Genomic DNA, 21,555 nt, shown 5'->3' with positions numbered 1-21,555 from the left:
AATGTTTTGTTCCCCTCTCCAACCGATATGGGATCTCACAATCCACCCCTCTTGAGGGCCCAGCGTCCTCGCTGGCACATCGCTCGGTGCCTAGCTCTAGTACCATTTGTAACAGCCAAAGCCCACCGCTAACAGATATTATCCTCTTTGGGCCTGATTTCCCCTCAAAGTTTTAAATTGTGTCTGCTAAGGAGAGGTGTTTACACTCACGTGTAACCTTCACTCATCAAAATCAATAACCATCAAGGGAAAAGACGATGAAAAGATGCTAAAAAGATTGCTCCCATTCTTATGATGAAGGCAAGTTCCTATATTCAAAGTCTTCCATCTCATTTGGTTCCTTGTGTTGTCTCCCAAGAGCCCAACAACAAACAAGATATCCAAAAAAGTTTATCAAAGCCAATGCAGCACATAGCCAGTAAAAGTAGTCCAAGTGACCCTTGTTGACATTGTTATCCAACCAGCTTGTCTTATTTCCTTCTCCTGTTATGCTATTTACCATCTGCACAATGATGCTTCCCACCAAGTTAGCTACAGCCATCTCAAAAGAGTATAGAGCAACCGCGACACTCGACAACGTCTTCGGCATCTGCGAGTAGAAATACTCGACCTGTCCGACCGAGTTCAAAGCTTCAGCAACTCCCAGGACTACACATTGAGGCACCATCCATAGAGCTGACATGTTAATGACAGCATTGGGTTGGTCTTCAAAGCCTTGTTCTATGGCAACTCGACGCCTTATATATGCAACGCCTGCTGAAATCGCCATTGCGAAGAACGAGAGAAGCAGACCGATTCCAATTCTTAATTTGGGACTGAGTCCACCAGCATGGCCATGTCTTGCAAGTAAAGGCACAAGTATTCTGTCATAGAACATGATCCATGAAAATAAAGAAAGGACCATGAAAATGGTGATGGATCCTGCAGGGATTTCGAAAGTACGGGTTATGTGTCTGTTCATCGTCTTGGCTTGGATCGTTCCGAATGAATTTTGGTTTAAGCAGACAAGCATGAGAATGCCTGTTGACCACATTGGGATGATTCGCAGAAAAGCTTTCAGCGACTCAACTTGATCCACAGAACATAGGTTCCATGGATTGGACACTGAGCCATCTGGGTTTAAATTGTTCTTACCGTCTTTTATAAGACAGGCCTTATTCAGACACCTACACGGGAAGAACACTACTAAATCAGATATTTCATACTCTCAGGAACAAAACTAGAAATTGTAAAATATCAAAGGGTATATGCAATGAACCAACAGTCATCAATCAAGCTTGCTTAATGTTTTAGTGTTTGTTTTAAAAACTGGTTTCAACAGCTTTCAAATAGCTTGTAAAAGTTAATATTACAGTGCATTTGAGACACTATTCACAAACCTAAGATTTTTTTAACGAAAAAACATACTATAACCGCCTAAATCCACCGCTATCAGATATTGTCCTCTTTAGGGTTTCCCCTCAAGGTTTAAAACGCGTCTACTAGGGAGAGATTTCCACACCCTTATAAGAAATGTTTCGTTCCCCTCTCCAACCGACGTGGGATCTCACAATTCACCCTCTTGAGAGCCCAGCGTCCTCGGTAGCGCCCAGTGTCTAGCTCTGATACCATTTGTAACAGCCTAAACCCACCACTAGCAGATGTTGTCCTCCTTAGACTTTTCCTTTCGAGCTTCCCCTCAAGGTTTTAAAACGCGTCTACTAGGGAGAAGTTTCCACACCCTGATAAGAAATGCTTCTCTCCAACCAACGTGGGATCTCCCAATCCACCCTCTTGAGAGCCTAGCGTCTTCACTAGCACACTGCCCGGTGTCTGGCTCTAATACCATTTGTAACAGCCTAAACCCACCGCTAGCAGATATTGTTCTCCTTAGGGTTTTCCTTTCGGTTTCCCCTCAAGGTTTAAAACGTGTCTACTAGGGAGAGGTTTCCACACTCTTATAAGGAATGTTTCGTTCCCCTCTAAAACCGATGTGGGATCTCAAACAAACTCTAAGTTATTTTAACAAAGTAACAATTCATTGAAAATGACAAAGTATAAAACGGGCAGCCCAATTCCAAGGCAATGCATTAGATACCAGGACATAATTCTGAGCAGAAGAGTAATATGGATATTCATAAGATCATAATAACAGTGATAAGCATCATCCCGACTTACGTACCTCATCGAATCGGTCGGAATGGGACACTTCGGATCACGACCAAGGTAATACTGATCAAAGTTACTAAAAGGAAGCGACAATTTTCGGTTCTTAAATGCCACCACAATTACTCGTAAAAACCCAGTCAACAAACTCTGTGTTGGCTTCACTTTCACGTACAGAGAAGAACCCACTAGGAATATTAGCACAGAAAAAAGCATGAGAACTGCAGGAACTGCAAATCCAATTCCCCATCCAAATTGATCTTGAATGAACACAATTAGAGATAATGCAATAATCGTAGCTATTCCAATCGATGCATAATACCAATTGAAGTAGGAATCCAAGACACTATCGTTGTTGGGCTTTTCCTCCTTGGTGAGTTGGTCTGCACCAAAGGCTACAGAACATGGCCTAATGCAACCAGCTCCAATGGATATGAACACCAACGAAGAGAACAGGACAGCGAGCTGGTAAGGATTAGCAGAGTCGCATAATATACCAGAGGGGCTACAAGATGCAGGTCTCAGTTGTGGGATTATTGCTGTTAACCACAAAAGAATCATCCCCTGAAGAAATAAGTAAACTGTAAACACTATAATATACACCACATCCGTTGGGGAGGAGAACAAAACGAAACATTGTTTATAATGGTGTGGAAACCTCTCCCTAGCAGACGCGTTTTAAAAACCTTGAGCATAAGTCCAAAAATGACAATATCTCCTAGCGGTGAGCTTTGGTTGTTACAAATGGTATCAAAGCCAGAGACTGAGTGATGTGCCAGTGAGGAGGCTGAGCCCTGAAGCGGGTGGACACGAGGCGGTGTGCCAGCAAGGATGCCAGGGGAGTGGATTGGGGGGTTCTACATTGATTGGAGAAAGGCTTTGGCTCTTATAGATCAATGACACAAGCAAGATCAATGACACAATCAAGGGGATTAAGGCCCTGAGAATCGTTACTATTCATTAGGGTTTCTCATCAATAAGGCATCTTTCAGTATATCACCAAAGGATTCGATTCTATAACAATACCACACGACAGACTACAACATCAATGGAATTGGAAACAGTTAATTTTCGATAATCAACGAGTCTTACAAGAAGGCTACTGCAGGATCCGAGAATTATAACACAGAAACGCCCCAAGTAAGAATCAGCAAGAACAGCGCCAACAATGGCTAAAGCATTGGAAGCAGCAGACCACAGAGACAGAATGATAGAAGCATCGGCGATTTGGAATCCGAAAACGTCCCTTAAGTAGAACACCATGTTAGGAGTTAGCCCCAAACTTGCAACCCTCTCAAATGTCTCATTAACTGCCACAAACAGAAGTAATCCAAAACCAAGGACACAGAGAGTTCGTCACAAATTACAAAGAACTCGATTAAATCGGCAGTTGAAAATCGAAATGAGTACCGATTATGAAGGGCATGGTTTTCAAACCACCATTTGTGTAATTTGAAGCTTGCTCGGCTCCCTCGCTGCCGCTTACGGCGATTCCGGTCTTCTCCCCATCTTCCAGAACCTCCATTAATTCGAACAATCTCGACGACCTTCTGTGATTCCTCGCCGGAACTTCCACAGATACTTACCGATGATTGGGAAGCAAACCAGTCCGATTAAACTCTAAATAAATAATGCATCGAATGAAATAATAAATAATTACCGGTTGATTTTTTTTTTTTCAGGTGACGGAGATATTCTTCCGGATGAAGCACGCCAAACACGTTTTTCACAACTGCGATATTTTTTTGGTTTTATTTATTTATTTTATTATTTCTTTTATTGAGTAATTTATTTGCTTTTAACCGTGTATCCTTTTGTTCAAAGTCGGCAAAGTCGAGCATAGTAAAAAAAAAATTAAATTAAAAAATAATCTTAAAAATATTTCTAATTTTTTTAATACTTAATTTTGAATGAAAATAGTTAATATTTTATTTTAAAAAATACTCTTACACCATTATAAAATTTTATTAATGTACTTAATTTTATTTAAAAGGTTCGAAAATACTCGGGTGTGAATAAACCTTAATTTAAACAAAATTTAAAAGTTCTTACGACTCAAATTACTTATTTTTTTATTATTAGGGTGTGAATAAACCTTAAATAAACAAAGTTTAAAAGTTCTTACGACTCAAACTACTTATTTTTTTTATTATTAGTGTTACTGTTTGAAATATAATACTAACGTTTTTTTTATTATTATTAGTGTTACTGTTTGAAATATAATACCAACGTCCCGTTTATATACTATTTTTGAATTTTTTTTAAGTTTTAAAAGTGTTTTTTTTTTTTTTAAATTGAGGGTATTAATGATATTTTTTTACAAGTTCTTTTCGAACAAAGTATTGAAGATTTTCACTCAAGTAGCAGGTAACTAACTATCATGGTGTTAAGGTATTTTAACTACAATTTACCTATTAACTCTATTCATGTTTACTATAAATTTCAAACCCGTAGGTAAGAATCACGTTTGGCGGCCAAACACGACTCATCTATAAAACTCTTTGACAACCCTAAAGTAGCACACAACTCAACGATCAAGAATACTCATTGTCCTTAATTGAGCACACAATGAATTTGGTAGACTAATTAAGAGACATCTCGGTGACTTTTCTCTTGGATTTTAGACTCGTATGTAAGATTTACTCTCCATCAAATACGACTCGTTTACTCAATTGCAGCCTAAAGTAACACATAGCTCAACGGTCAGAAATACTCATGATCTCTAACTTAGCACACAACGGAGTTCCAAAAGAATTAATAGACTAAATAAACTCATATACATCCCATGCTAGAATAAACTCATAAACATAGCAACAAACATACGATGAATTCTAACAAATATTACAGGTACATCTAATATACTTCAAATCTAAAGTGACATAAAACTATACCATCAGCCTAAGCCGATGCGACCCCGGATTTTGTTGGTCNAAAAAAAAAAAAAAAAAAAAAAAAAAAAAAAAAAAAAAAAAAAAAAAAAAACTTCCCAAATACACTTCACGCTTCAGAGAAAGAAAGAAGGAAACTAATTTACATTATTGAGATCATCTTCAGCATTAGATCCACCTCTTGCTTCTTCCTTGGAAGGACCATAAGACTTGCTACAGGCAAGAAAATACAAAAAATTAGCGAACAGCAAACCAAAAAGCAGCCAATAATAATAGTCACTGTGGCCCTGGTTGATGTTGCTGGAAACCCAACTCTTTACGCCTGCTGCTTTAGTGAAATTATCGACGATAGTCACTATAAAACTAGCAGCCAAGTTGCCTACAGACATGCTCAGCCCAAAAAGAGAGGTTGCTACACTGGACATGGCTTTTGGAAGCTCATAGTAGAAGAATTCGATTTGCCCGATCACGTTGAAAGCCTCGGCCATACCTAATAAGATGTAGCGTGGTAGGGTCCAAAATGCAGACATGTTTACCACAGCATCTGGGTCGTCGGAGAAGCCTTCCTTTATGGCTAAAGCACGTCGATTACTCTCGACGACTGCCGTTACTGCCAAACTGAAGGTGCACAAAAGAATCCCAATTCCCATTCTGGTTTTCCCACTGAGACGAGTTGGTTTCCCCCTGCAACTGGATACCAGAGGGAGGATCAAGCGATCATATAACATAATCCATAATATTAGAGAAACAACAAACACTGCACCAAACGAGCCTGCAGGAACTTCGAAAGTCGGGGTAAGGTGTCGATCCATAGATGCAACCTGGAGAACATAAAATGGTTGACTCAAAGCTGCACAAACAAGGATCCCAGTAGACCACAATGCCATTATCCGGATGAGTGTTTTCAGGTCTTCAACTTGTTCCACAGTGCATAGGATCCAAGGATTTGAAGCCCTCCCGTCTGAAGCTAGCTCGTCCTCGGAATTTCTAATGATGCACGCTTTGTTCAGAAACCTTGGAATCAAACAAGGTAAAGTTGGTCTTTATCAAAATCCGAGTAAAATAGCTAATTCCTATGGTTCTATAACAGCCCAAGCGGGCTGCAAGTAGATATTGTCCACTTTGGCCCATTACATATCACTATCCGCCTCACAGTTTTAAAACACGTCTTCTAGGGAGAGGTTTCCACACCCTTGTAAGGAATGCTTCATTCCCCTCTTCAATCAATATGAGATCTCACAATCCACCCCCTTGGGGGCCAGCGTCCTCACTGGCACATCACCCGGTGTTTGACTGTGAATGATCCAAGCTCACCGCTAGCAGATAGTGTTCTCTAGCCCGTTACATATCGTCGTCAACCTCACGGTTTTGAAACACGTTTATAAGGAGAGGTTTCCACACTTTTATAAGGAATGCTTTGTCCCCTCTCCAATCAATGTGAGATCTCACAGTGCACCCCCCTTGGGGGCCAGCGTCCTCGCTGGCACATCGCCCGGTGTTCGGCTCTGATACCATTTGTAACCGCCCAAGCTCACCGCTAGCAGATATTATCCGCTTTGGCCCGTTACGTATCGCCGTCAACCTCACGATTTTAAAACGCGTCTATAAGGAGAGGTTTCCACATCCTTATAAGTAACGCTTTGTTCCCTTCTCCAATCAATGTGGGATCTCACAATCCACCCCCTCACGCTGGCCACATCGCCTGTGTTTGGTTCTGATACCATTTGTAACAGCCCAAGGCCATCGCTAGCAGATATTGTCTGTTTTGGCCTGTTACGTATTGTCGTCAATCTCACAATTTTAAAAGACGTCTATAAGAGGAGGTTTCCACACTCTTATAAGGAATGTTTCGTTCCCCTCTCCGATCAATATGGGATCTCACAAGTTCCTCCTCAATGGTACCATGTATCACTTGTTAAAGTGAGTTAATTTCAAGAGCAAAATAGACGGCAGTCTAATGAACAGAAGCAAACAAAAACTCAAGTAGAATTTGGCATTATTAAAAGAACAGTTGTAAGCATCCTTAATCCGAAGTAACATGTCAGAGCATTTAGCCATTGGCATTATGAATGAGACAAAAGGGCATGCACTTTGTACCTTAACTTGTCACTTGGCATGGCAAGCGGTGATCCATTTTTGTGGTGGTACATTTCAGATGTGCCAGTAGATGATACTTGCATATGCCTCTTCTTATAAGCAGCAACGAAAACTTGCACAAGCCCAGCACACCAACTACTGCTAGGCATCGGCTTCAAATATAAGGGAGAGGCCAAGAGAAAAATCACCGTAGATAATAACATGAGTGCAACAGGAACCCCAAAGCCCACCCTCCATCCCATACGATCTTGAATATACACAATACATGACACTCCTATAAGTGATCCACTAGCAGATGAAACATAATATAAGTCGAAATAACGATCCAAAATGCCTGAATTGGATTTGTTTCTCCTGTGCAATTGATCTGCGCCAAAGGCGAGGTTGGATGATTGAAGGCAGCCAGATCCCATCGACATTAGTGCATAAGACGAATATAGAAACAATAGTTGAGCTATCGATGGGGTATCACAAATGGCACCATCACAGAAAGGCCTTGCTTGGGGAATCATTGCAGTTAGCCATAAAACAAACATCCCCTGTTACAAAAATTAACAAATAAACGATACAGCATTGTCAAACCAGAAGATCAAAGCGGGGAAAAAGATAAAGAACAAGAAGTTCAGACAGAGATTCTTTCCTATGGGCAGTTACACATCCGTTTCATTTATACAGTGTTCATCATCATCTCATGGGGGGTTCTAATATCGAAAAATGCCCAAATCAGAGTTTGAATGCTTGTCTCGTGAAAGAAACTCATAGGAATCAGAGCAATTTTTTTCTTTGTGCATGCAAAATCTTCTCTACATTGAAACATAAGATGATTATGTCGCTTCAAATTCAAAGTGAAGAATGAAAATTTCCCAACCTCTCTAACTGGATCATGCTTTTAGCTAATTAAATTGAGTTGGAATGGAACATCACAATAAATCGAACAATTCGAAGTGTAGAAAATCATCAGGTCTTACAAAATCGCCGAAAATAGAGAAATGGAACTATAAACTAGGGCAAATCTGTGCAAGACAGACGAGAAAAAAGTACCAAACAGCTGATGATACAGCCAGCCGCGATCGTCCGAAACCGACCAAAATAGGAATCAGCGAGAAAAGCACAAATGATCGGAGTAAAATTTGAGGCGGCAGACCAGAGGAAGATGACATTGGAAGCATTGGCGGAGTTCATTCCATAAACCCTAGTCAAATAGAGTATCATACTCGGCGATAAACCCTGACTCGCGAGCCTCTCAAGTGCTCCATTAGCTGATAACGAAGAACGCTTAGCTAATTTAGCAACAAACACAAGAATATAAAATCAGTTCTACTACAGTTGATTACCGATAATGAAAGGCAAAGCTCTCAAGCCTCCTTTGCGATCAGAGTTGCTCAACAATGGCTCTTCCATGTCTCTATCTTCATCGGCAGCCAATGGACCTTCCATTACAGAACCAGAAACAAAATGGCGGTTAAATCATATAGAATAGTTGCAAAGTGATCAATAAATCGGACGAACAGTTCGTAATCTCCCGAAATCAAAGGAAGAAACAAGAGAAATTCATCGATTTGAATCTTCAATTCTGGCCTGCAATATTAACTTCCAATGTATCACACTCCCACAACTGATAGCGCAAATGAGAACACAAGAATTGAGCTTCTGTTTCAGACCATGATTCAAAATTCATTGAAGCAATTACGGTGAGCGTTCGCTGTCCACGTTTGGATACTCTATAGGTGTCACGACGACGATGACGAGGATGGCGGAGATTCAAGCACTACCTTCTCGGTTCATAACTGTTTTTTTTTGTTTTCTATTTCAAAAAACTTGTACGTTTTTTAAAGCTTTTTTTATTTATTATTATTTTTTTTATACATTTAAATTCTTACCAAATTTAAAAAAAATAAAAACCAAGATTTTAAAACTATTTTTTTTAATTTCCAAATTTAGCTTTGTTTTCTAAAATATATTTTTTTTTAAATTAGGTAATAAAATAGTAAACTTAATGTAATTTGGTTAAATTATAAATTTAATTTCCTTTTATGAATTTTAATTATATGTGGATAAAATTTTTTAAAAAAATTAATATAAAATTAAAATTATAAAACCTATTATATATATATATATATATATATATATAGATTTTAAATTTACGAGTCTTTTAGATATAGATACAGAACTAAGCTTATAATTTAATCTATCCTATTAAGACTAAATATGTTAAATGTTTTACGATAAAAATATAAAATTTCAGATTTTTAATCCAAAATATAAGGAAAATAAATATGGAGAATAATGAGTGTAATTAAATTATTGTATCTATTTTTTAAAAACTTTTATTAATTAGCATTAAAACAATTTAAAAGCTCACAATTCTTGTTCAATATTTGCTCATGATGATTCTAGTTTAGGGCATGACTCTAATACCATGCTAGAAATCACGACTCTACACAATGGTATAAACTCATGATCTTCCACTAAATTAATCAATGTGGGACTTAACTCCCAACAATACTCACTAGTTTTGAAAAAAAAAAAAAAAAAAAAAAAAAACTAAAACTTTAAATTTTAAGGAACACTCCTAAATTTGGGTGTATAATTGAAATCAATTCAACTTTTAATCAATATGGCAATAACTTAATTAATTGAAATATATTTGAATTCAAATATTAAATATATGTTATATTTGTCAACTTTAAAGTAGAGATTTTTATGAGATAAGGATGCCTTCCTCCTATTTGATTTCCCACGAGAAACTCCAATAAATTTAGTATTTTTAATATTCGAGTAAATGACTGTTATAATTTTATTACGTCATTTAACTATTTTTAATTTAGTGGTTGAATCTAAAAAAATAAAATTAAATAATTTAGTTTTTTTTTTTTTTTTTTTTTTTTTGTGAATTAATAATTTAGATTAAAAATCGATACATGCATGGAAAAAAAGAATATTTTATTGTGGACCAAAAGATACGGAACCAAACCAAGTTGGAATCCACGTGGCGTGGGACTGGTTGCACACGTGTCAGCGCGGCGTGGGGTTGGCTGCATGACGTGCATTAGGTGTAAAGCATAGGTCAAAAGTGGGTAATTAAATAAGTTTTGTGAACTTCTACAATATTTGACATATTCAATGAATATATTTATACCGAAGTTTAAATTTTGTATTTAATAAATTATTAATATTTCAATTTTATTTTTAATAAATTTGTTCAATTAAAAGTTGAAAAGTTTCTCTATAATTAATATTTTATTTAAAAACAATAATGAAAAAATATCTTATATACTTTCTAAATTCTTTCTAAATTTTTTATTTTTTTCTAAACATTTAATGATAATAATATCATTTTTTAAAGTTTACGAGTATATTTTTAATGAAATAAATATCTTCTATACTTCATAAATTATCTCTAAATTTTTAATTTTTTTCTAACAATTTAATAGTATTAATATGATGTGTTAAACTTCACGACTATATTTTTAAACGTAGTATTCGTTCATATACTATCAGAATATTTTTGAATTTTTTAAAAACATTTAAGGGTGCTTCTAAAATTTAAAAAGCTTCTCAAAAAATAAAATATTTATAAATTATTTTTATTTTAACAAATTTTTGAAAATATAAAAATAATGTTGAAGTAGTTTAAAGTTATTTTTATTAATTTGACGTTATTGTTAATTAAAAACCGGTGTATTTCATAAAATCCAGAAAAAGCCACGTGGGCTATTCGTTTAATCATCGTCGTTGTTCGTTCAAATTCGACGCTCAGCATATGAGAAGGTGTTAGAATATTTAGTTCTTAATTATGGTTTTAGCAAATATTCTCAATCGGTCCCGTTTTTAGTGGTCATGTTACGGTAATCTATTCTGTTGACGACCTGACAGGAGATGATTCGGGCCGGCTTTGGTGGCCGGAGACTGGACTAATGATCATTGGGTTTAATGAGTAAGGCTCTTATTGGTGGTGGGCTTGTTGGATTCTATGAAAATTTCTTCACCCACAGATCTCATGTCCCTCTACAAATGGGGGAAGATGGCTATAAGATTACATTTTTAAGTTTTGAGGATGGTTGGGAGACCGGTGGACGTTGGCTAATTAAGAGAAAAATCATGAGTTTATAAGTAAGGAATACATTGATCGGTACGAGTCATTTTGAGAAAATCAAGAATAAAGTCACGAAAGCTTATACCCAAAGTGAACAATATCATACAACTGTGGAAATTCGTAGTTGATATGGTATCAGAGTTATATTTGAGAGCTCTAGATAAAGGAGTCGAGACTCAATTAAGGGAAGAGGGTTGTTCTAAGACTTCATAGGTCTCAAGGGAGGCTCTATAGTGTACTTTGTTCAAGCAGAGGATCGTTGAAAATTGTTGAGAGAGAGTCTTGGCTAATTAAAGAAATGATCATAAGTTTATAAGTAAATAATACATTTTCACACGAAGTCTTTGAGGGAAACCAAATGTAAAGCCATGAGAGCTGGAATAAAAATGTAAACGTTGGATGCCACCAAGAGACATGGTGCGAGAAGTGTGTCATAACCATGGTCAATAATGTAATAAATAGTCTAAGCTCACTGCTAACGGATATTGTCTTTTTGGACTTTCTCTCAAGGTTAAGATCTTATAAAGCGTGCCCGAACAATTGCTAATAAATTTATGAATTGTGAGAGATTCCACTCGGTGCCAGGCTCTAGTACGAACTGTAACAACCCAAAACCACCGCTAACAGATATTGTCTATTTTGGCGCGTTACGTATCGTTATCAGCCTCACGATTTTAAAACACGTCTACTAAGGAGCGGTTTCCATACCCTTATACATAATGTTTCGTTTCTATCTACAATCGATGTAAGATCTCACAATCCACTCCCCCCCCCCCTCTTCAGGGTTAGCATCGTCACTGGCACACCACTTAGTGCCGAGCTCTAATACCAACTATAACCGCCCAAAACCATTGCTAACAGATATTGTCCACTTTGGCCCGTTACGTATCACTGTAGCCTCACGGTTTTAAAGCGCATCTATTAGTGAGAGGTTTTTACACCCTTATAAGAAATGTTTCGTTCCCCTCTCCAACCGATGTGAGATCTCACAATAAACATGACAAGGAGTGATTATAGGACGGGAATGTTGAACACAACTAACTGTAGAAAATATTCGCACACTTTATTAAGATCAATCGAGAAGAGATTTACAAAACACTCTGTAGAAACTATTTTGTATTACTTAGTGATTTCTTGGGATGATGAACTAACTAGGATACGGATATTTATATGGAGAACAGTCAATCTATTTCTAAAATTTCTCGACTTTTTTTTCCTAAAATACCTAAATCATTTTTTCCTAAATTTATTTCTATAATTTAAATCATTTTCCTAAATTTATTTCTAAAATCATAAATATAATTATGGGCTTTAACCCTTAGGGTAGTGATGACATTTTATGAAATAAGAACATGTAGCATATCAAATGCATTTTGCTTACAACAAAGTAAAAATATTAGACTCACACGAAGTTAGAACTCAAAAATAATGTACCACGTATTATGAATAAATAATTTTTTTTAAAAAAAACAACAAAACCATGACTTATATTCAGGTGATTCGGGTTACCAACCCGACAAGCTAGAACTCAAAAAAAATGTCTTAATTCAATTCAATCCATATACACGGTCTATCTCGAATATTATCTCATTTCTCTAATTTTCTTATTTAAGAAAATAATAATAATAATAAATTAGGAGGAGACCGGACTCGACCCAACCCGACCCGACTCAGCCCACGAGACTATCGAGGTGAGTAAAATTCACGTGAGATTGTAGTTAAAAAGGAAACATGAGCATATTAATTGGCGAAATTGTGATGCTTTAAATTTATTTATGTTATTCCTATTCTGAAGCAGTTCGAACTGTAGAGATAATTCTTCAGCTTGGGAAGGAAGGAGTGTTGAGAACAAGGAAGACGGGAGGAAGAAGGTTGTTTCTTCTGATATAGATCTTCTGATATAGAGCCTAATCAATAGGCAAAAAAACCTAAAACCTAAAACCAATTATGGTTTCAGAGCCCAAATCCACTGTTTCGAAGCAAAAACCTGGTAATCAAGATGGCGGCTCCATCAAGAACTCAAATCCATCTTCCAAACACAAATCCGTCTCTGTTGTCACTAAATCCGAGGTACTAATTTTGGAAATCTGTCGCGAATTGTTTGTTCTTTTTTTGTCTGAATTGTTTTGATGTTTTGAAACGCATCTAAGATCGGTAAGAGTAACGGATTTGGGGTAATTGAAATTTGGAGTTTGTGAGGGTTCTTTCAGTTACTTCCGATGTTCTAATTTCGTACTTCATTGGGGGATTCACCTCATTGGGCGGGCTGCTGTTCTTGGTGGCTTTGGAATTTTTTTGAATCCTTCCTTTTCTCTGATCGTTGATTTTGAATTTGGGTTTCAATTGATTTGTTTATGGAAGGTGAAGTCAAAGACAAGTTCGAGTTCTTCAAGGGCGACAACAAAAACTACTACAACTGTTACTACTGCTAAAGTGAGAGAAAAGAAAGTGTATAATTTGCCTGGTCAGAAATGTGATCCACCTGAAGAGGTTTGTACTTTAATCCTTGATGGTTTTTGTTGTTGATATGATTGATGAACTCATCATTCTTGCTCTTTTGTATGCTATGAACAGAGAGAGCCCCTTCGGATATTTTACGAGTCCTTGTCGAAACAGATACCAGCAAGTGAAATGGCAGAGTTTTGGTGCGGTTTGTTTTCTGATATTCTTTTGAGCATTCTTTGAGGTCTTTATAAAACCATGAATATAGTATTGATTTGAACCAATCCATATGCTCCCATTTTTAATAAGATTTTGACTTAGAAGCATACAAGTCCTGTAATGTGCCTCTCTATAGATATCTGGTAATCATGTATGTAAGGGTATAATCAGTGATGAGAGCAAAAGCAATAAGAACTCTGACATAGAATGTTATTTCTAGTGCTATAGGATACGATTGATGATTGATTAGCTGATGTTTCGAAATTTGAAGTTGGTTTATTAGAACCATATAAACCGATACCAAGAGCATGAGCTTTAGGCCTATGATAATCCGTGATCGTCTCAATCAGTGAAGTTGGATGATGATTATCATCCACATAATCTACTACTACTTTAGGTTTTCTATTCGAATTGTAGGGACTAAGTGCAGTCGAAATTGTACACGAGAGGCTGCCTTTTAGGGACAGATAAGCTCTGTCAAACAACTTTACCACCAAGTGTTTCCTTTGTGTTTTGGTTATTCCAGTTTTCATGTGACACTTGCTCAGTATTTTGGTTACTCAGACAAGATGAACCATTGGGTTATGACTGAAACTTTTCATGTCTGATCCAATCTTGATGATAGAAACGATAGATTGGATAAGTTGCTAGCTCTTCATATGAAAACAAATCCAACTTTATGCAAATGTCTTCCGCTGGAAGCTTATGCTTATATTCATGATGGAGTATATCAGAATTGAGTATAATAGCCTGCATTTGATCCTTCTATGTTCTTTCTACTTTCTGAATTTGTTCATTTTGTAACTTGAGTTTATGGATAAGGTATAAAGTGTGCAATGTGAGTTATTTACATGTGACTGACGTGTAGAGAGTGTGAGATCTTCATATGAAAACAAATCCAACTTGATGATAGAAACGATAGATTGGATAAGTTGCTAGCTCTTCATATGAAAACAAATCCAACTTTATGCAAATGTCTTCCGCTGGAAGCTTATGCTTATATTCATGATGGAGTATATCAGAATTGAGTATAATAGCCTGCATTTGATCCTTCTATGTTCTTTCTACTTTCTGAATTTGTTCATTTTGTAACTTGAGTTTATGGATAAGGTATAAAGTGTGCAATGTGAGTTATTTACATGTGACTGACGTGTAGAGAGTGTGAGATCCCACATCGGTTGGAGAGGGGAACGAAACATTCCTAATAAGGGTGTGGAAGACTGTTATAGTTGGTTTCAGAGCCAAACACTGGGTGATGTGCCAGTGAGGAGGCCGAGCCCCAAAGGGGGTTGGAGACGAGGCGGTATACTAGAAAGGACATTGGGCCCCAAAGGGGGGTGGATTATGAGATCTATCATCAGTCGGAGAGGAGAACGAAGCATTCTTTATAAAGGTGTGGAAACCTCTCCCTAGCAGACGCATTTTAAAAACTTGAGGGGAAGCCCAGCCTAGGACGTTTGAGGAAATTTCTCAACAAAGGTCTTGGATTCAAACCACCCAATAGGATCTTAATTAACGAAAACCTTTGAACTCTCAATGTGCTATCGTTTGGGCGGGAGAAGTCTCTCCATGGAGTCTTAGGGTTGGAATGAATTCCACATATATCTTGAAATAAACAATTAAACAAAAGTCTTCTTTTTTTTTTTTTATCATCTGTTACTGGTTTTAATGGATATATTGCGGGGCAACTGTAACGAGCTCAAGGAACTATGTTTAGGTGGAAGAGTATATTTTTCCGCCCCCAACAAGATTGCAGTTCAAAGACAATTATCTTGTTTTAGGATTGTTAAGTTACATGAGAAATGGCTGGATCATGGACTGAGTCATTTGTTTGCCAGAATGAGAATTCTTTCCCTGAGTGAAGGTCTGGTGTGATTTGTTGGCTTTTAGGAACAATGCACCAAAAATTGGTGTCTCCTGATGGATTACTGGTTGATATTAAGGAGCGTTAGCATTAAAATAAAGGTTGTATGAAGTTGATCTTCTAGGAGAGTTGAGAACAAGTTTTTTCTTTTGGTTTGAAATTCATGTGTTACTTTGGTAGTTCTTCATGCAAAAGTACTTCTAACTTACAATGGATTAAAAAAGTTGTGAGATCCCACATCGGTTCGGGAGGAGAACGAAACATTCTTTAAAGGGGGTGGAAATCAGGGTGACGCATTTTAAAAACCAGGGAAAGCCCGAAAGAGAAAACCCAAAAAGGACAGTATCTGCTAGCGGTGGGCTTGGGCCGTTACAAATGGTATCAGAGCCAGACACCGGGCGATGTGCTAGCGAGGAGGCTGAACACTGAAGGGGGGTGGACACGAGATTGTGTGCCAACAAGGACATTGGGCTCCGAAGGGGGTGGATTGGGTGGGAGTTCCCACATCGATTGGAGAAAGGAACGAGTGCTAACAAGGACACTAGGTCCCGAAGGGGGGTGGATTATGAGATCCCACATCGGTTGAGAAGGAGAATGAAGCATTCTTTAAAGGATGTGGAAACCTATCCCTAGTAGGCGCGTTTTAAAAACCTTGAGAGGAAGCCCGAAAGGGAAAACCCAAAGAGGACAATATCGGCTAGCCGTGGACTTGGACTTGTTAAAAGATGAATTTGCACTTGAAGAAGATTCCAAAATTATAATGTATAAGACAGGACATAGGACCTTCTGTAGCGAAAAAACTAATTAGCTCTTGAATAGTTAAGATCAAAGCAAGGTGCTGTGGGTTTACGAATTATAAACACAAAGGTTTCGTGTTTTTTGGTACGAACAGGATTCAATCAGTGGTCTTATGTACTTAAATATCGATTTAGGGTGCTCAAATTTAGAGCTAAAAAGAAAGCTAGTAACAATCATTTGCATGTCTTGTGAAAAATATCCGAATATTTCAGGTCTTGTGAGAACTGAATTGACCCGAGTTTATGATTATGATTTTTGAAGCATGCCATTATATTTATTGATATATTCGTCGTTAACATGAGACTGTTAGCCCTTCGTTATCTCATATCAAATATTCGAATCGTGTATCCTTTTCGTTGTTTTGTTATGTCAAAACGAGATTGCTAGCACCCTTATTGTCTTTGGTTGAGAATGCATCTCTTTTCAACATTTTTATGGTTTCTGTGCATTACTCTGTTGAGAAGCCAAATGGGATAACCAGTCTAAATTTCTAGGATGATGGAACATGGCATGTTATCACCCGAAAAGGCGAAAAAGGCATACGAGAAGAAACTGAGAAGACAAAAGGAACAGAGATCCGGGACTCCGATTAAATCACCTAAACCGCCGAGCAAACCAGAGAGTTCACAGAGGCCACAACAACCCTCTAAGAATGGCGATCTAAAAGCAAAGCAAAAGGTCACGAACGATAGCGACGACGACAACTTCATTCTAAGTCCCAAGAGAAGGAAAATGTAGGGAAAACACACCCGCCCTGCTTTCGTTCTTTATTATCATACTTTTCGAGGAATTACTTATTAAAATTTCCTTAGAGTTGATGATTATAACCCAACAGTATTTACCTGGACATTCTTTTATACTCCACAGCCGTGTATGAACAATAATTTTAGAAGAGACGAGTCTTATGGTTCAAGTCCTTTTCATATAATGTGTCATTTATCTCCTTTTCCCTAAGAGGACCTAGTCTGAAATCCAAGCCTAATTTACCAAGAAATCTAGAACGACGGAGACATTGTGAGATCCACATCGGTTAGAGAGGTCTCGTAAGGGTGTGGAAACCTCTCACTAGTAGACGTGTTCTAAAACAATGAGGGAAGGCGATACGTAACGGACCAAAGCGGACAATATCTACAATTAGTGGGCTTGGGCTATTATAGATATATACTCCCATTTGCTTCATTTTAACACACGATCGAGGACATCCCATTTAAACGGTAGTTAGAACGAGCCGAGATGAATTTCACAGTCGTGACTGATGCAGCAGAGGATAACACACAGAGATCATGTTATTTGTTTGAAAGATGATGAGAGGGAACCCATTTGGGGAGGTAGAAAAGAAAGTATGGGAAGTGAGGCAGAGGGCTGTTGGAATCCATTTCTCTTTCTTTTTTTTTACCAAAAGGAAGGGACCAATTTTCCGAAAGGTAACCATCACATACACATGTCTGACAACATGTTTCATGGAGCTTGTCACTCTCTGTCTTTATTACACAAACAGCGACACGTTCTTGAAAGCTACTGCATTCAATGGAGTTTTACTTCCTCTCCATTCCCATTCCCTTCCGTTTATCAACGGGTTGGTTTGAAGATCAATAATAATAGCTCAAGCCTACTACTAGTAGATATGATCCATTTTAGTTTATTACATATCGCCGTTAACCTCACGGTTTTAAAACACGTCTACTAAAGAGAGGTTTCTGCGCCCTTATAAGGAATGTTTCATTCCCAGTGAGATCTTACAATCCACCCTTTTTGGGAGTCAGCATCCTTGCTGGCACACCTGGTACCTGGCTTTGGTACCATTTGTAATAATAGCCTAAGCTCACCGCTAGTAGATATTGTCCGCTTTAGCTTGTTACATATTGCTGCCAACCTCATGGTTTTAAAACGCGTCTACTAGGGAGAAGTTTCCACACTCTTATAAGAAATGTTTCATTCCCTTCTCCAACCAAAGTGGGATCACACAATCCACCCCTCTTGGGAGCCATCGTCTTCACTGGCACACCGCCCAGTGTCTGGCTCCGATACCATTTGTAACAGCTCAAATCCACCGCTAGCAAATATTGTCTACTTTAGCCTGTCACGTACCGCGTCAGCCTCATAGTTTTAAGACACGTCTACTAGAGAAAGGCTTCCACACTTTTATAAGAAATGTTTCGTTCCCCTCTTCAACCAACGTGGGATCTCACAATCAATGACCACTCTTCTTAGTTTTACAGCAGAAACAAAACATCACGACACGACACGACACGGAACCCACTTGGATTCATTTAGTTGATTGTGGAGGGAGGCAATGCATGTGACAGAACCAGGGGGAACTGAGCTGCATGTTATGGCTAGCTTTGTTTTTGACCTTTCTTCATCGGTTGAGTCCCATCTGGATCTTAAGATCAAATAAGTGGCCTGAAACTACTGCTGCAATGCAAAGATGAAATATCTTGCATGTCTTGGTTCTGCATTTCAAACCTTTAGTCCTTTTGAGCTTATTAAATACACATCCAAAAGTTGGAGAACTTAGGAATTTTGCAGGCCATCAGGGAGAGGTTTGGTGTACCTAACCATATAGGAATTCATTGTGCTTTGCCCCAGTCTTCAATCCCCTTCTTCACCTCAACATTCGACCCGTTCCACAATCGATTAAAACTCGTATGGACTTTGAACTGTGTTATCCATGTCAACGACTATCCCGTTCCCTAATCAGCGTGATCTTTTTTCATTTTTGCTCAAACTTGGGTAGGATTTAAAATTCCGTTACTCAAATCAACACCCACCCTGTTTCACATTCCCATCGGGTGAAGATTTGAACCTACGACCTCGTGGAAATGTTACGTTCCTTAAGATAGTACCATTATAAATCTCGGGTAGGTTTCAAGACTCGTTATCCAAATCAACAACTTTCTCGCTTCACGACTTCATGGAATTGTTTTATTGCATAGATCTGTTAAAAACTTATTCTCCAACCTCCGAATAAGATAGATGTAGGAAGTTTGTTTTGTTCCTGAGAATGTTTGCTTAATCCACTCCACCAAAATGGCGTGAAAGTTATCCATTTATAATAAAATAAGGAAAAAGTAATAAATAGAAAGATACTTAAAAAGATAAATATCTAGATATTTGCCTATAATAAAATATCAACTATAATATAGATATAAATTATAATTTATTACTAAATATCTTCAACAGTTTCTCTACGTAAAAACGAGTGAACGAAGCTTTCTGGAAACAAAAGGACGAAAGAAAAAAACAAACAAAAAGAGATGGGAAAAGAGTTGCATAAAATCCTTAAAACACCCAATGAATTAAGGACCAATTTGGTCCGAAAAACACAACAATTTGGTCTCATTCTCACATGGGATGACGACAAATGTGTCATCTCCTTTGGCCATTTCATTAACGCAGTCCTCGAGCTGTTGCTGTTTGGGCAGCTAAAGTGAGCTTGTTCCGGTGGAATATATATATATACTCTCTATTACCGTGTTAAATTATCAGATTAGTTTCTGAACTGTCGTGTTAAATTACCAGAGTAGTTTCTTAACTGTCGTAAAAGTTTTAAATAAGTTTGACTAAATTACAAAAATACCTTAAAAAATTTCATCGGTTTACATAAATACCCCAATTCTTTTAGACAATATATTACTTTCGACCTTATGAAAATTAAGACGTAGAACGATGTGGTAGTGTTTGCGTTCCAACTTTTATTTTACGTTGTTGCCACATCATTCTATGTCTCAATTATTTTCGTCTAATATTTTAATAAATTTATATTTTAAATGTAGTTTTAAGACGTTTATAAAAAGTCGCACAAATTTTGTAAGAATGTGAATATTTTTTATAACTAAACCAATAATTATATCTGATCGAACAAAAAAATAATAATAATTATTATTATTATTAGAAAGATGAATGGGATTGGGCATCTTCTAGAATAATGAGTAAAAAGATAAAATCTTTTTTATTTTGAACTCATAAAAAGAAATCTTTATTATTAAATTATCATTATTTTTTTAAAAAATATATTAAATTATCATTATTGTACAATCATAGGCCCAGTCATTATAATCTTTATTACTCTTTTTTTTTTTTTTGTTTAATATTTTTTTACTTCAAAAAAAGTTTATCACATAAATGGCATACAAAATGACCAAATTATTTAATTTGATACACTTATAACAATTTAAGAAATTAATTGAAATAATTATATATCTCACACCATATTTGTCGAATAAAATCTAAATGAGACTTACAAAAATTTCACGTTTAAATTGATACAGTTTTAATGGATACCGTACTCAGTTTATGGGTATAAATTAATTTTTTTTTCTCTGTATATTGTGGGTTCTTTGCTAAAATTAGTGATCTCGAATGATTTTTGTACTTTGATTATTCTCTTTTGTCGTATTTTGTGTCGACTCGCAATGATATATTTGAAAATGTTGAAAATAAAATAGGCTCGACAAAATGACCCTATAACATTAAGTTCAAAAAAGGGTATTATTATTTTCGAGAGAATGATAAAGACGGTACAAAGTTGACCCGAGATGTCACGCTACCACGGCCACATAAAAACACATGGAGAGATGGTTTCAACTAGAGCTATATAAAACTGCAAATTCCCAGATATTATGAACGGTCACTAAAAATTTAAAATAACATAATTTTTTAATTAAAAAAAAACATATATTTATTTCATTTTATCGCCCAAATTAAATTTCAATTGAGAAATTAAAAAATAATTTCTGAATAATAATTAATTCTATGAAGTNAAAAAAAAAAAAAAAAAAAAAAAAAAAAAAAAAAAAACTAGGGCGGGTCCTATAATTTGATTTTAAGTTCGTAAGGTTAGCTCGTTTTTTCAACTTTGAAGTGGGGTCGGGAATGGGGAGGGAGGGAGAAAGAAGATTTTATTTGTTCGATGAAAAATGAAATGTAATGTAAAATTCTCGACAGAGACGATGGCTATTAGCCGGACAATGAAGACGAGGACGACGACGTCTCTTTACTTCCAC

At 36.8% G+C, this 21,555-nt stretch overlaps 3 protein-coding genes across 4 annotated transcripts; 1 reads left to right on the top strand and 2 right to left on the bottom strand.

The window, feature by feature from the left end:
* Positions 1-266: 266 nt before the first annotated feature.
* Positions 267-3,875, bottom strand: LOC111804985 (protein NRT1/ PTR FAMILY 1.2-like). Its single transcript, XM_023689835.1, has 4 exons — positions 3,556-3,875; positions 3,238-3,455; positions 2,162-2,709; positions 267-1,166 (listed from the first exon to the last, which is right to left on the bottom strand). The coding sequence occupies exons 1-4, from the start codon at positions 3,668-3,670 to the stop codon at positions 290-292; spliced, it is 1,758 nt and encodes a 585-aa protein (XP_023545603.1). The 5' UTR covers positions 3,671-3,875; the 3' UTR covers positions 267-289.
* A 1,223-nt stretch (positions 3,876-5,098) lies between these two features.
* On the bottom strand, positions 5,099-8,912 carry LOC111805699 (protein NRT1/ PTR FAMILY 1.2-like). Its single transcript, XM_023690879.1, has 4 exons — positions 8,465-8,912; positions 8,172-8,389; positions 7,131-7,669; positions 5,099-6,047 (listed from the first exon to the last, which is right to left on the bottom strand). Exons 1-4 carry the CDS (start codon positions 8,565-8,567, stop codon positions 5,171-5,173), a joined length of 1,737 nt encoding a protein of 578 aa, XP_023546647.1. The 5' UTR covers positions 8,568-8,912; the 3' UTR covers positions 5,099-5,170.
* A 4,066-nt stretch (positions 8,913-12,978) lies between these two features.
* Positions 12,979-17,474, top strand: LOC111805687 (protein spalten-like). Of its 2 annotated transcripts, none has more exons than XM_023690854.1 (4): positions 12,979-13,296; positions 13,588-13,716; positions 13,801-13,871; positions 17,044-17,474. In XM_023690854.1, the coding sequence occupies exons 1-4, from the start codon at positions 13,174-13,176 to the stop codon at positions 17,285-17,287; spliced, it is 567 nt and encodes a 188-aa protein (XP_023546622.1). In that variant the 5' UTR covers positions 12,979-13,173; the 3' UTR covers positions 17,288-17,474. The 2 variants fall into 2 exon arrangements, with proteins under 2 accessions (XP_023546622.1, XP_023546623.1); XM_023690855.1 differs by having other exon boundaries at positions 13,801-13,876; positions 17,044-17,473.
* Positions 17,475-21,555: the final 4,081 nt, after the last annotated feature.

This window comes from Cucurbita pepo, chromosome LG11, assembly GCF_002806865.2.
Source record: "Cucurbita pepo subsp. pepo cultivar mu-cu-16 chromosome LG11, ASM280686v2, whole genome shotgun sequence".
Lineage (NCBI taxonomy): Eukaryota > Viridiplantae > Streptophyta > Magnoliopsida > Cucurbitales > Cucurbitaceae > Cucurbita > Cucurbita pepo.
The sequence above is the reverse complement of the archived record's forward strand: the minus strand, read 5'-3'. Positions and strand labels throughout refer to the sequence as shown.

Excerpts from the sequence above, each read along its gene's own strand:
- LOC111805699 (XM_023690879.1), bottom strand. The coding sequence starts at position 8,567 with ATGGAAGGTCCATTGGCTGCCGATGAAGATAGAGACATGGAAGAGCCA. Across the intron at positions 7,670-8,171 it reads GCTGTATCATCAGCTGTTTG|GGGATGTTTGTTTTATGGCT; the intron begins GTACTTTTTTCT and ends TTTTTGTAACAG. Across the intron at positions 6,048-7,130 it reads ATGCCAAGTGACAAGTTAAG|GTTTCTGAACAAAGCGTGCA; the intron begins GTACAAAGTGCA and ends TTTGATTCCAAG.
- LOC111805687 (XM_023690854.1), top strand. The coding sequence starts at position 13,174 with ATGGTTTCAGAGCCCAAATCCACTGTTTCGAAGCAAAAACCTGGTAAT. Across the intron at positions 13,297-13,587 it reads CTGTTGTCACTAAATCCGAG|GTGAAGTCAAAGACAAGTTC; the intron begins GTACTAATTTTG and ends TGTTTATGGAAG. Across the intron at positions 13,717-13,800 it reads AATGTGATCCACCTGAAGAG|AGAGAGCCCCTTCGGATATT; the intron begins GTTTGTACTTTA and ends TGCTATGAACAG.
- LOC111804985 (XM_023689835.1), bottom strand. The coding sequence starts at position 3,670 with ATGGAGGTTCTGGAAGATGGGGAGAAGACCGGAATCGCCGTAAGCGGC. Across the intron at positions 3,456-3,555 it reads AACCATGCCCTTCATAATCG|TTAATGAGACATTTGAGAGG; the intron begins GTACTCATTTCG and ends TGTTTGTGGCAG. Across the intron at positions 2,710-3,237 it reads GATCCTGCAGTAGCCTTCTT|GGGATGATTCTTTTGTGGTT; the intron begins GTAAGACTCGTT and ends TTATTTCTTCAG.